The sequence below is a fragment of the Physeter macrocephalus genome, chromosome 5 (assembly GCF_002837175.3).
Source record: "Physeter macrocephalus isolate SW-GA chromosome 5, ASM283717v5, whole genome shotgun sequence".
Taxonomy (NCBI): domain Eukaryota; kingdom Metazoa; phylum Chordata; class Mammalia; order Artiodactyla; family Physeteridae; genus Physeter; species Physeter macrocephalus.
Window position 1 is genome coordinate 11,792,939 of NC_041218.1, and position 12,701 is coordinate 11,805,639.

The window sequence follows — 12,701 nt, forward strand, 5'->3', positions numbered from 1 at the left end:
CTCTCACATTGTGCATTTTTTAAAGTCAGCAGTCATTTCTGAAATCTAGAAGGCAAGAAAACCAGAAATTGTCTAACAGAAGAAGAAATCCAGTTAGGATGCCATGGATGGGATGGATGAATGGCAAATATCTTCAGACTTGTCTTACATCTTCTGAAGATAGAAATCTTTTTTTTTTTTTTTGGTACGTGGGCCTCTCACTGCTGTGGCCTCTCCCGTTGCGGAGCGCAGGCTCCGGACGCGCAGGCTCAGCGGCCACGGCTCACGGGCCCAGCCGCTCCGCGGCACGTGGGATCTTCCCGGACCGGGGCACGAACTCGTGTCCCCTGCATCGGCAGGCGGACTCTCAACCACTGTGCCACCAGGGAAGCCCTGAAGATTGAAATCTTAAGGGAAAGAATCAGGCTGGCTCAGCATGGGCCACATGCCCAGCCCCTGACTAGGAGAGAGCAGGACCAGTGGTTATTGTTTCACCTGACTATGAAGGAGTTAAATCCTAAAACCAAATCTGGCTGCTGTCAGGAAGGAAAATAAATGAAAAAAGCAAAAACAAAACTATCTTCCATGCTTGGTAACCACACATGCCCTGCAGAAGATGGTGAAAGTGCTTCTCAAGAAACTTCCATTTATGCATGAGATTTACCTCTTCTTCCTCTCATACCTCACTAAAATGATAATTAAGGAATTACAAAAGGTGTAAATCTTCAAGGGGATCAAGAAAATAGGAGTGGTGATGAGAGCAACACAATTTTAGTCTTTGCAAAACAAATGGGTGGGTAACCAACTTAGCGGACCAAGGGAAACAGAAACCAAATCTGGAAATACAGTAGCTCTTAAAGGCTAGATTTATGCTGCAGATTACTAGAAAGTCTCTGGAATTGGGGAAGAGTCGGGATTTGAAAGCTGAAGAGATAGGTCTGGTTAAAAAGTCTGCACAAAAGCAGTTAGATCCATCCAAAAGCTCACAGTCAGTGAGCTGCCCCTACTCTACCCCAGGTGAAGATGAAGAGGTTGAACTAGAGGAACTCTGTACTCAGGGACTCCATACACATCCGAGAACAGGGGTAGTTTAGAGACACTGAGTGAGGTTTCTTCCCCATTTCACCCTCAAACCCCTTTCACCCGAGATGTTGGCAGCCAGGCTTACACCCTACCAGCTAGAGATAAGTGAATTTCTTTCTGAGTGTACTGACAAGTCAGTAGAAGAAATTTATGATCGTGACATTGAGAGGTCCCCCGTCGAAGTAGCGCAGGCACCACTCAATTGCTGAAGCCTACCAATCAGCAAGAATTGTCTGCACATATTGTGCTTCTAAACAGTTTTATTGACTCATAAATATGACAGAAAGCTAAGAAGCACCAGTCATTTTAAAAACCTCTAATATTAGAGAAAATATGCACACAAAAAAATCTCAGGAGAAAGAAAATTATTACAAAATATATATAATGCATCTCCCCAGAGAAATTACAAAAGATATTCCATCTATCAAGTGAAAACAAATAGAACATCATATCACACAAGAAAAAGAAACAACAGAGAATAAAATGCTCTTTAAAATCAGAACTTTGACAGTAGAAATGAAAAATTCAATGAAAGTTTAGGAAGATATTCAAGAAAATCTCCTTTATATAAGTAAAGACATAGAGGAAAAACTAGAGAAAAATCATAGGAGTGGTTCAGAAGGTTCCTGAATAGAAGTTCCAAAAAGAAAGAACAAAGAAAGTGAAGAATATTATCTAAAACATAATAAATGAGTATTCCTAGAAACGAAAGCCTTGAGTTTCAAGACTGAATGAACCCACTAAGGTACTCATGATTCATTTTTTAAATGACCCACCCACAGGCACAGTGCCATGATATGTCAGGTTATTCTGGACAAAGAGAGGACACAAAATGTTTTCAGAGAGAAAGAGGGAAATAGGTTATATGAAAAGGGTTGAGATTCAGAATGGGATTGGACTTCTCAAAAGCAACACTGGAGGCCAGAAACAATAGAATGATCCTTCACAATTCTGAGGAATAATGATTTTCAGCACAAAATCTTATACCCATCCAAAGTATGAATCCATTGTGTGGACAGATAGACATTAACAGATGTTAAAGACAACAACAACTTTATTTTCCCATATTCCTTTTATTAAGGAAGTTTCTAGGGGGATATTTTCCAACAAATAAGGGAATAAAGGAGAGAGAGAAAAATCAGGCATCCAGGAAACAGGGACCCCAGAGAAAGTGAAGGTAATCTCCAGGATGTGCATAAAGGGCGATCAATGCCAGGAAGACAGATGTACAGTGAGCAAAGACCAACCAGCCACGTTGGAGCAGTAGTTTTGCACTCCAGGTGGGACATCTCCATGACAATGGTGAAACTGACATATTGCTGATATGTTTAAATGTACTCAGAGCTTTACACTATTGCCTCAGTGCTCTGGGGTGAAGTAGTAATAGCTACATAGAAAGCTAAGCAAACAAACAAAAATGAGGTAATTATTAACTCTAGGGGAAATGAAAGTTTTACAAGAAAGGAAATTTAATAATTGGTGATAATAGTGTAATCTACGGCTCATCCATGAATACTCTTAACATAATTATAATAATGAATACAGTGAATATTGTTCTATACCAAGATAATGATGTAATTATTCTATGGGGAAAGGAAGCATGTGTGTTTGTCTTGTGTGTGTTTGTGTTGGGGAGGAGTGTAAGAAAGCCAAATTTCCATCTTCCACAATAGAAAGTTGAGAAATACGTAAAACTAAAAAAAAAAAAAAAAAAAAAAAAAAAATCAACCAATAATAGATTAAGATACTGAGGAACAGAAGTCAGAGGTAGACAGGGGCAGAGTAGGGGAAATGCTTTTTTCAGTCTTACATAATTATTTTTTAACTTTGATAAAAATAAAACTCCAACTAAAACAGAAGTGCTTTTTCCTGCCAGGAGCTTGAGGGTGAGGCAGGGTATGTGGTAAGATTCACAAGGCAAGCTTACAAGGAGTCATCTAGCCAAAAGCAAGCAGCGGTAGCAGACTGGCCAGCCATCACTCCTGAAGCCACAGAGCCATGCCTTGTGAGGGCTCTTCTGGAGGGCTAAGGGCCCTGCTGGGAAGCCTTCAGAGAGCCACAAAGGGCAGGAGAGCGCTCCAGGTGAGACCACAGAAAGGAGCTGGGAAGACGTTGCCCTGAGGCCACTAGTCGAAGAAAAAAGTTTCTCTCTGTATTTTGGAATCAGTAACAAGACTGAATTTTAGATTCAATCCTACCTAGAGGCCGTCTACATTCAAGAGATACATCCCCTGAGAACACACAGAGGGTCAGTCCTCCAGGAAAAGAATGAGGACCGTGCACTGCTGTTGTTCTGTGGTGAAAGCATTAGGGCAAACAAGGAGATAGTAACATATGAGGCCTAGTGAGGACTCACCCTGTGCCAGGTACTGCACTCACCAGTGCACAGAATGAGTACTTTGCGCCCTCTCCATGGCCCTATAAGTTGGCATATAGAGAACACTGACAGCCTCAGGTACCGGGCTAACATTCTATTAAATCCTCAGAACAGCTCTCTGGCACAGGTATGATTGCTATTGTCCCAATATTGTACATGGGGAAACAGAGAAACAGAAAAGTCCATCATCTTCCCAACAGCACACAGCTACTAAGAGGCCAAGTCAGGATTCAAAGTGTGTGTTTCCAAAGCCTGTACATGGGATCCTCACACACAATACTAGTCTAAAGCAACAGATGAAAAAACTGGGGCTTGGAGAATTTAAGTAACAGCCAAGGGCACACAGCCACACAGAGTGGGGTCAGCCTCAAACCCAGCCTTCTCAGAGCCCTGGGCCCACCCCGCATTGCTCTGCCTCCATAATAGAGAATCTAGTAGACTAAGAAAAGCCACCACCCTTTGTCACAGGACTAATACAGTGATCGTGAATACACTAATTAATGGTGGAGAGGAGATGGAGAGTACAGAGGTATAAAGAACAGGGATTAGCAGTAAAAATCTCCAGATCCTGAGAATGTGGGTTGTTGAATGGATTATTCACCCTTTAGGAAACCTCCTCTCCCTTCTAACACTAGAACTGTGGCCCAAGGTAAAAGGCAGACTCCGAAGCCAGCCCGCTGCCTGCGAATCCTGACCCTGCTACTACCAGCAGTGGGAACCTGGGCAAGTCACTTCACTGCTCTGGGCTTCAGTTTCCTCATCTGCAAAAGACTGATAAGCCTAGGGTTGTCTCTAAGGACCAAATGATTCAGTCAGTATGAGGAGAGCTTATAATAGAGCCTGGCACACAGTAGGTGCTGGAGAGTTAATTATTATTGTTGTATTTTTATTACTGAAGGACCCCCTTAAGTATTCTCTGCTCCAAACTCTGAGACCAATTCTGACTATTGCCAGCCTTGCTCTTGCTAATGCTGTGCTCTTGGCATTCCAAGGGAGTGGGTGTCCTTATCTTCCACCCCAGGCCTGCTGCTTAGATTTCTTCCCTCATATAGCGCACCCAGGGGCTGGCCCCCACCTGCCCCAGATTCCCAATGCGTAGATCTCTAATAATTGCTAACAGAATTCCTTGTTACAAACTATTTGCCCACTCTTACCCTACGTTACCTCCCCCATACCAGTTTAGTTCCTCAGATCCTGGCACTTTTTTTTTTTTTTGGCTGTGTTGGGTCTTTGTTGCTGCACGCAGGCTTTCTCTAGTTGCGGCGAGCGGGGGCTACTCCTCACTGCGGAGCGCGGGATTCTCATTGCGGTGGCTTCCCTTGTTGCGGAGCACGGGCTCCAGGCGCGCAGGCTTTAGCAGTTGTGGCACATGGGCTTAGTTGTTCCGTGGCACGTGGGATCTTCCCTGACCAGGGCTCGAACCCATGTCCCCTGCATCGGCAGGCGGATTCTTAACCACTGTGCCACCAGGGAAGCCCCTGGCACTTGTGTAGACATGAACTATAATGGTCTTTACTCACTGCCCACTTACTCTGGGACTGATCTCTGAATCTGGAGTTTACATTTTAGTTTGCTAACTCTCTGGACATACCACTCATAGCAGTAACTAATATTGGTACCGCCCTTTACAGTTTATACTGTACAAACATTATCTAAGTCAACCTTCACAACAGTCCTTCGAGACAGACATTTTTATTGTCTATCTATCTATCACCTATCTATCATCTATCTATCTATCTATCGAGGTTCAGGAAAGATAAATAATTTGTCCCAAGTTGCAAAGTGCCAGAGATAGAACTAGAAACCAGATTTTCTAACTCCAGACAGAGTCTATTCTTTCTGGGGTGCCACACTGCCTATAAAATCTGCATGGACTCTTACTACCAGGCTTCCGCCACTCAAAATCCAGCCACAAAAGTTTCCAAGCTTCCACGTCCTTCGCTGCCCTCCCTCTCCTGAACTTTACAGCCACATCAGCAGCTGTTGTGCATCATCACCTGAATGGCCACGTGCAGCTCAGTGAGTCCCGTTCTGACCTCAGCACCCTTTCCAGCTCACTAGCTCTCTCTCTGCGTGTGCCTCCATTTCTGTCAATGGTCACAAATTTTGCCTACACTCAAAAACTGTGACTAACACTTGACTTATCCCTTACCCTCACCTTTCTCATTGTCATCTATTGAACCTGAAGGTTCTCCCGTATGTGAACTTTCTCTTTTAGTCACACACCCACTGCTCAAATCCAGGCCCTCATGACTTCACCTTTCAACTATTACTATAGTGTTCTCTTTGTCTCCATTTTCTCCCTTTTCATTCCATCTTAAAACCACACCCCATTAATCCTGGTGACATGTCACTTCGTCTCCTGCAGAAAAACTTTCCATGACTCTTCATATCCTTTAAGATAAGATCAATTCCTTTCCTTGGTGTTTCCCAAACCATGTGTTGAGAAACACATGCTCTTTGGATATTAATAGACACTTCATTTAAAAAAAGGAAAGATGGGCCTTCCCTGGTGGCGCAGTGGTTGAGTCTGCCTGCTAATGCAGGGGACACGGGTTCGAGCCCTGGTCTGGGGGGAATCCCACATGCCGCGGAGCAACTGGGCCCGTGGGCCACAACGGGGGAGGCCGCGATGGTGGGAGGCCCGCGCGCCACGATGAAGAGCGGCCCCCGCGCAGAAACGAAGACCCAACACAGCAAAAATAAATATATAAATAAATAATAAACTCCTACCCCCAACATCTAAAAAAAAAGGAAAGAAAGAAATGCTACCTACTATCATCTCTTCTCCATTTACATGAACATTAGCTTAGAGCCTGAATATGTGATCAAGACCAGAAACTTTTTTTAAATTGGCATTTCAAAATGCACTTGAAAAGAACACTTTTTTTCAATGAAAACCTAGGAACATCTGCTTGGCACTAATGTTCCACAAAACACAGTTTATGACATCTACCTCCTCAGGTCCACATCCTTTTCTGAACTTACGTTCCACTAGTACCCTGTACAAATCCCTCCTGGCCTTTAAATTGGCTCCTGACCAAGTAAGACCAAGTCCACCTTTGAGCTCAACACCACCTTCTCTAACTTCCTTAGGCCTCTTGAGTGCTCAGCTCACTTGTCCCAGATTGTCCACAGGGCCCTGGGCTCATACGATTTATTCTTCTAAATGAAGATGACTCAAACATAGCATGAAACGTGATTTTTTTGAAGGGATCTCTAAGGTAAGTAAATTCACATGTTAGAAAAAAAAATCCTTTATTAAATTATATGTTCTGATTGCTGATTTACAGTTAGTTCACTATAATTACTGAGCACACCTATTTTTGTACTGCTTATTAGAGGCACTGTATGCAGTACTGTGTTGTTAATTATGCTTTATATTCCTTCATATCTCTCCTGATAGTTTGGCTCATTTATCTCTAGTACTTATTTATCTCCCAGAGTTAGTTGCTCTACAACTTAGGTTGATTATAATGATGATTCTAATGTTGCTTATCAGACTAGCTCAGAGACTTTCAGATAACAAAATCCTTTTTACCCAAAATACAAATTTCAACTTTAAAGACTGCTTAAGAAAGGAATAACCTGCTTTAATTTAAGGAATAAGGTCTAGTCCTTAGTGGGGGCCACAAAATTTAAAGGAGACAGAAGATACTAGTTCCAGAGTCCTTATTACATCCATTTGCAGAACCCGCTGGGCTTTTAGGCTACTACTCCTTCTTAAGACTCACCTGGTACTCAAATATCATAACTGAAGAGCTACATGAATAATTGTTCCAGAGCAGAAAATGCACCAGTGTGTGCAGGTGCTTAGATACAAAACAAATGAGTGCACTAAATTATTTGTGTGTGAAATAACAGGATGCTCTGGATTTGCTTTAAAACACCGCAGCAAAAGCAAATATCCAAAGGGTGTGGGGCAAAGATAGATTAAACAGGATTGGCAAAATGTTGATAATTGCTGAACTGGATAATAAATACATGAAGGCTTACTGTACTATTCTCTCTATTTTTATGTATATATGAAACTTTCCACAATAAAAAGCTATAAAATGTGTGGATGGCTGATGTTTACTAAAGAGGAAGGTTGATGATGGTCCAAGTGCCTTGCTTATTGTATCTGTACCTCTGCCAGGTTCTACTCTTTCCACTGCCAATAATCAGACCGACCCAGGTCTTCACCTTGCTCCCACGATCACCCAGTCTGCTGCTTCATGCTATAATTACCCCCAGGCCTCTGAGCAAGGCCAAGCCAAGATTAACTTCACTAGGAGGAGGTAAGTAAATGGTGCCAAAACGCCTTCTCTTTATCCTTTTTTTTTTTTGCTTTCCATCTGTTCTTCTGCCCACCAACCAACCTACTTCCCTGTCACCCTGCACACCTTCTGCCCTGCCTTCCTCCGGCTCCATCAGTGTTTATAAGCCCTTTGACAAACTATGCCCAGACATTCATAATATTTCACCTACAACTGCAGCTATCTCAGCTATCAACTGGTGCCAGGAATATGAACCTTCGGGCTTTCTCTACCTTCTTGTGTCCTCTTGGTTTCTCTGCAACAATGTGAACAATGACTCTGCTGCTGCCTCAACCCTGACCTTCTGTGCATGCTCTGTTTCCAACATCCCTCAGGTGGTACCCTCATATGATGCTCACCATCTGGCCTTAAAGAGGCAAGGAGAGCCAGGAAATGTGCACAGAAAGGTATGCAAGAATCAAGAATCTGTCCTGTAATACAAACCAAAGAAGAGTTTTAAGGATACGGTGGTCAAAGGGGCAAATGCACTAGAAAAATCTATGAGACTAAGAATTTAGAAGAGGGTTTGGTAACTAGGAAATCATTACCAACTATGATTAGTTCAGAAATAATAGAGGTGGGTTCTAGGAACATAGAATTCAGGCAAGAAGAGGTGTAAGATAGTGAAAACTGAAGGAGAAAAATATAATAGAATCTTATACAGAAATCAGTTCAAACTTGGGGATTTTCAAGACTAGTTAGGCAGACCTGAGCATATTTGAAGTCTGAGAAAGGAGCCAGTGGAAAGAGAGAGACTAAAGAATCTAGAGTCAGAAAACAAGAACACATGGTCTTGGGAGTGATAGACAAGGACTGAGAATGAAATACACATTGAAGTGTTGGCCTTGGAGAGGAGGAACACACCTCTTTTTCTGAGATATAAAGGATAAGAGGAGGGCTCAAATTTTAAGGAGATCAATTTTGAACAGCCTAAAGATTTTTCTTGAACAGTTTCAGTGTTCTCAGTAAAAACGTATTAAATTAAGTGAGATACACCGGTCAGACTGGCCATCATCAAAAACTCTAGAAACAATAAATGCTGGAGAGGGTGTGGAGAAAAGGGAACCCTCTTGCACTGCTGGTGGGAATGTAAATTGATACAGCCACTGTGGAGAACAGTATGGGGGTTCCTTGGAAAACTACAAATAGAACTGCCATGCGACCCCGCGGTCCCACTACTGGGCATGTGCCCTGAGAAAACCATAATTCAAAAAGAGTCATGGGGCTTCCCTGGTGGCGCAGCTCTATTTACAATAGCCAGGACATGGAAGCAACCTAAGTGTCCAACAACAGATGAATGGATAAAGAAGATGTGGCACATATATACAATAGAATATTACTCAGCCATAAAAGGAAATGAAACTGAGTTATTTGTAATGAGGTGGATAGACCTGGAGTCTGTCATACAGAGTGAAGTAAGTCAGAAGGAGAAAAACAAATACCGTATGCTAACACATATATATGGAATCTAAGAAAAAAAAATGTCATGAAGAGATTAGTGGTAGGACGGGAATAAAACACAGACCTACTAGAGCATGGACTTGAGGACATGGGGAGGGGGAAGGGTAAGCTGTGACGAAGTGAGAGAGTGGCAGGGACATATATACACTACCAAATGTAAAATAGAGAGCTAGTGGGAAGCTGCCGCATAGCACAGGGAGATCACCTCTGTGCTTTGTGACCACCGAGAGGGGTGGGATAGGGAGGGTGGGAGGGAGGGAGACACAAGAGGGAAGAGATATGGGAACATATGTATATGTATAACTGATTCACTTTGTTGTAAAGCAGAAACTAACACACCATAACTGATTCACTTTGTTGTAAAGGAGAAACTAACACACTACTGTAAAACAGTTATACTCCAATAAAGATGTTAAAAAAAAAATTAAGTGAGATAACATACGTAAAATCCTTGGCACTAGGCTTAATGTATAATAATCGTGTGACATATGGTGGCCCTAGGAGACTGAATACCAGTAGATGGTAGGAGTGGTGGTAGTAAGAACAGCAGCACACATTTACTGAGCATTTACTGTATTCCAGGAACTTTTCTAAGCTATTATATAGTGGGGATGGTAGAATTAGAGCAACAGTGGCAATAATCAATAAGAAATATCTGTTTCAGAATAAAGTGAGCAGAAGTAAGCTTAAGAAAAATAGAAGAAGGTTGGTGGACAGGGAAACTGTGGAGATTTCATCAGCAGATGAGCAAACTATTAATAAGCATCCATAGGAACCCACTTGAAGTTTAGCCAGGCATTGGTATTGGGAAAGGTTGGTAGGTGTCTGGTCAGAAAGTAGGCTAGTATAATGGGTGAAATTTCAGTAAGTAGGCAGTCATACTACACAAGGGTGCAACTAGTTAAAAGGTTTAGTAGATGTTATCTTAGAGGAGTGTTGGGGATAGTCATGAAGTTTAAATCATCTCCTCACTACTAGTTAAGCAAAAAGGTGGAAATAGTCAAGGATGGGAAGTATGCTTAGTATATTGCAACTTAAGTGCTGAAGTCACTGAAAATGCAGCAGAAGATGAATGGACAGGAAAATCAGGGACAAGGTTTGACAGTATTGCTTCATTAACGAACGAATTATGTGACTGCAAGGAGGCTGAAAATATTGCCCTCATCCCCACATTTCGAAGTCATTATTACAAGAAATCATCAAAGATGGTAAAAGTAATCTTAGAAATTTGTAAACAATGGTGACAATAATTTCTGATATGAATTGGTGATACCACAGACCTCAAATGAGAAGACTGGGTAATAAGGGAAGGATCAATCATTATTTGATATTAATTAGCTATAACAATTATGTCCTTTCCCATTCCCACTCATTTCAGGGGCTAAAGGGAAAAACTAAGCCTCAGGGAGTAAGGCAAAATGCTAACTTGGCTGTAATCACTTTGCGGCACAATTACATTATCAGTCATGCAAGGTTCTTCTTTTATTATTCTATTCAGGTACTCACTCATGTGTTTAATTAAGATACCTGGCATTATGCTACATTTCTTTTTCTTACTGTTTTTACTCATCATTATATTTTGAGGTTTATTAATGTAGACATACTTAATTCTAGTTCATTACTTCTAATCCCCTGCATGGTATTCCATTATTTGCATATGGCACATTTTCCTACCTATTTCTCTACTACTGGGCACTCGTGTTATTTCCCGCTCTGCTGGTTCAAACTATGCTACAGTAAACTTCTGAGAATTTATCTTTCCTGTCTCTCCACAAAAGTAACTGTGTGATACATTCTCAGGAGTGAAACTGCACAGACATAGACTATTAACATGATGCAATTTCACTAATATTAAGTTGTTCTCCATAAAAACTGCACTAATTATACCTCCACTCACAGTGTAGGAGGGTTCCTATTTCTCCACAACCTCACCAGCACCTTGTATTATCTGGCATTCTAATTTTTGCCAATTTGATGATTATAAAATGGGCTTCTCATTTATTCTTGGTTGATTTTTGTTTTTGCTTGCTTGTTTCACTTAATAGTTTGTTTAGCATCTTGTAAGTGTGAGGTGTGATATTCAATGTATTAAACCATCTGGCTGAGGTTGGGGTGTAGCCTCAAACTCACATGTGGTAAATATGTTATTTCACAAACTAAGGGATAAAAATAGTTCAAAATTTACCACATGTATTTATTACTAAACTTCAAAAAAACAGGGAAAAAAACTTCAACAAGTTATGTTTTCCACCAAGTTACTACTAGTTACCATGAAAGGTCCTTGGCTCAGAGCTGTCTAGTAAGAATGTGGAATCAATGAAGATAAACATGTGAGCTGCTGTCCTCATGTAAACCCAGCTTCCTTATTCTCCATGTCTAGTGTCGGCATCATACCTGCTCTGATTAGTAATTTTTATACAAATCCCTTGAGAAACAGGACAATTTTGCTTTTGTTTCTTGACAAAAGATATCTGGATCCTGAGAAGCTAATGTGAAGACGTAAAATGAAGGCCAAGGAGAAGAGCTTCAACATGACAGACGAGTAAGACGTGGAGATCACCCTCCTCCCCACAGATACATCAGAAATACATCTACATGTGGAACAACTCCTACAGAACACCTACTGAACGCTGGCAGAAGACCTCAGACCTCCCAAAAGGCAAGAAACTCCCTCACGTACCTGGGTAGGGCAAAAGAAAAAAGAAAAAACAGACCTGGGTAGGGCAAAAGAAAAAAGGAAAAACAGAGACAAAATAAAAGGGACAAGACCTGCACCAGTGGGAGGGAGCTGTGAAGGAGGAAAGGTTTCCATACACTAGGAAGCCCCTTCGCGGGCAGAGACTGCGGGTGGCGGAGGGGGGAGCTTCAGAGCCATGGAGGAGAGTGCAGCCACAGGGGTGCTGAGGGCAAAGCGGAGAGATTCCCGCACAGAGGATCTGTGCCGACCAGCACTCGCCAGCTGGAGAGACTCGTCTGGCAGGCAGAGACTGCGGGTGGCGGAAGGGGGAGCTTCAGAGCCATGGAGGAGAGTGCAGCCACAGGGGTGCTGAGGGCAAAGCGGAGAGATTCCCGCACAGAGGATCTGTGCCGACCAGCACTCGCCAGCTGGAGAGACTCGTCTGCTCACTCGCCGGGGCGGGCGGGGTCTGGGAGCTGAGGCTTGGGCTTCGGAGGTCGGATCCCAGGGAGAGGACTGGGGTTGGCGGCGTGAACACAGCCTGAAGGGGTTAGTGCGCCACGGCTGGCCGGGAGGGAGTCCGGGAAGAGGTCTGGACCTGCCGAAAAGGCAAGAGGCTTTTTCTTCCCTCTTTGTTTCCTGGCGCGCGAGGAGAGGGGACACAGAGCACCGCTTAAAGGAGCTCCAGAAAAGGGTGCGAGTGGCGGCTATCAGCGCGGACACCAGAGACGGGTTTGAGACGCTAAGGCTGCTGCTGCCGCCACCAAGAAGCCTGTGTGCGAGCACAGGTCACTCTCCACACCTCCGCTCCCGGGAGCCTGTGCAG

At 42.9% G+C, this 12,701-nt stretch overlaps 1 protein-coding gene across 1 annotated transcript in view; it reads left to right on the forward strand.

Annotated features, from left to right (window-relative positions):
• The first annotated feature begins 1,127 nt into the window (after window positions 1–1,127).
• LOC102984872 (olfactory receptor 10AC1) overlaps window positions 1,128–12,701 on the forward strand; it is a 33,440-nt gene continuing 21,866 nt past the window's right edge. Inside the window, 1 exon segment of the mRNA XM_024128695.1 lies at window positions 1,128–1,244. Within this exon segment, the coding sequence (XP_023984463.1) occupies window positions 1,128–1,244 (117 nt within the window).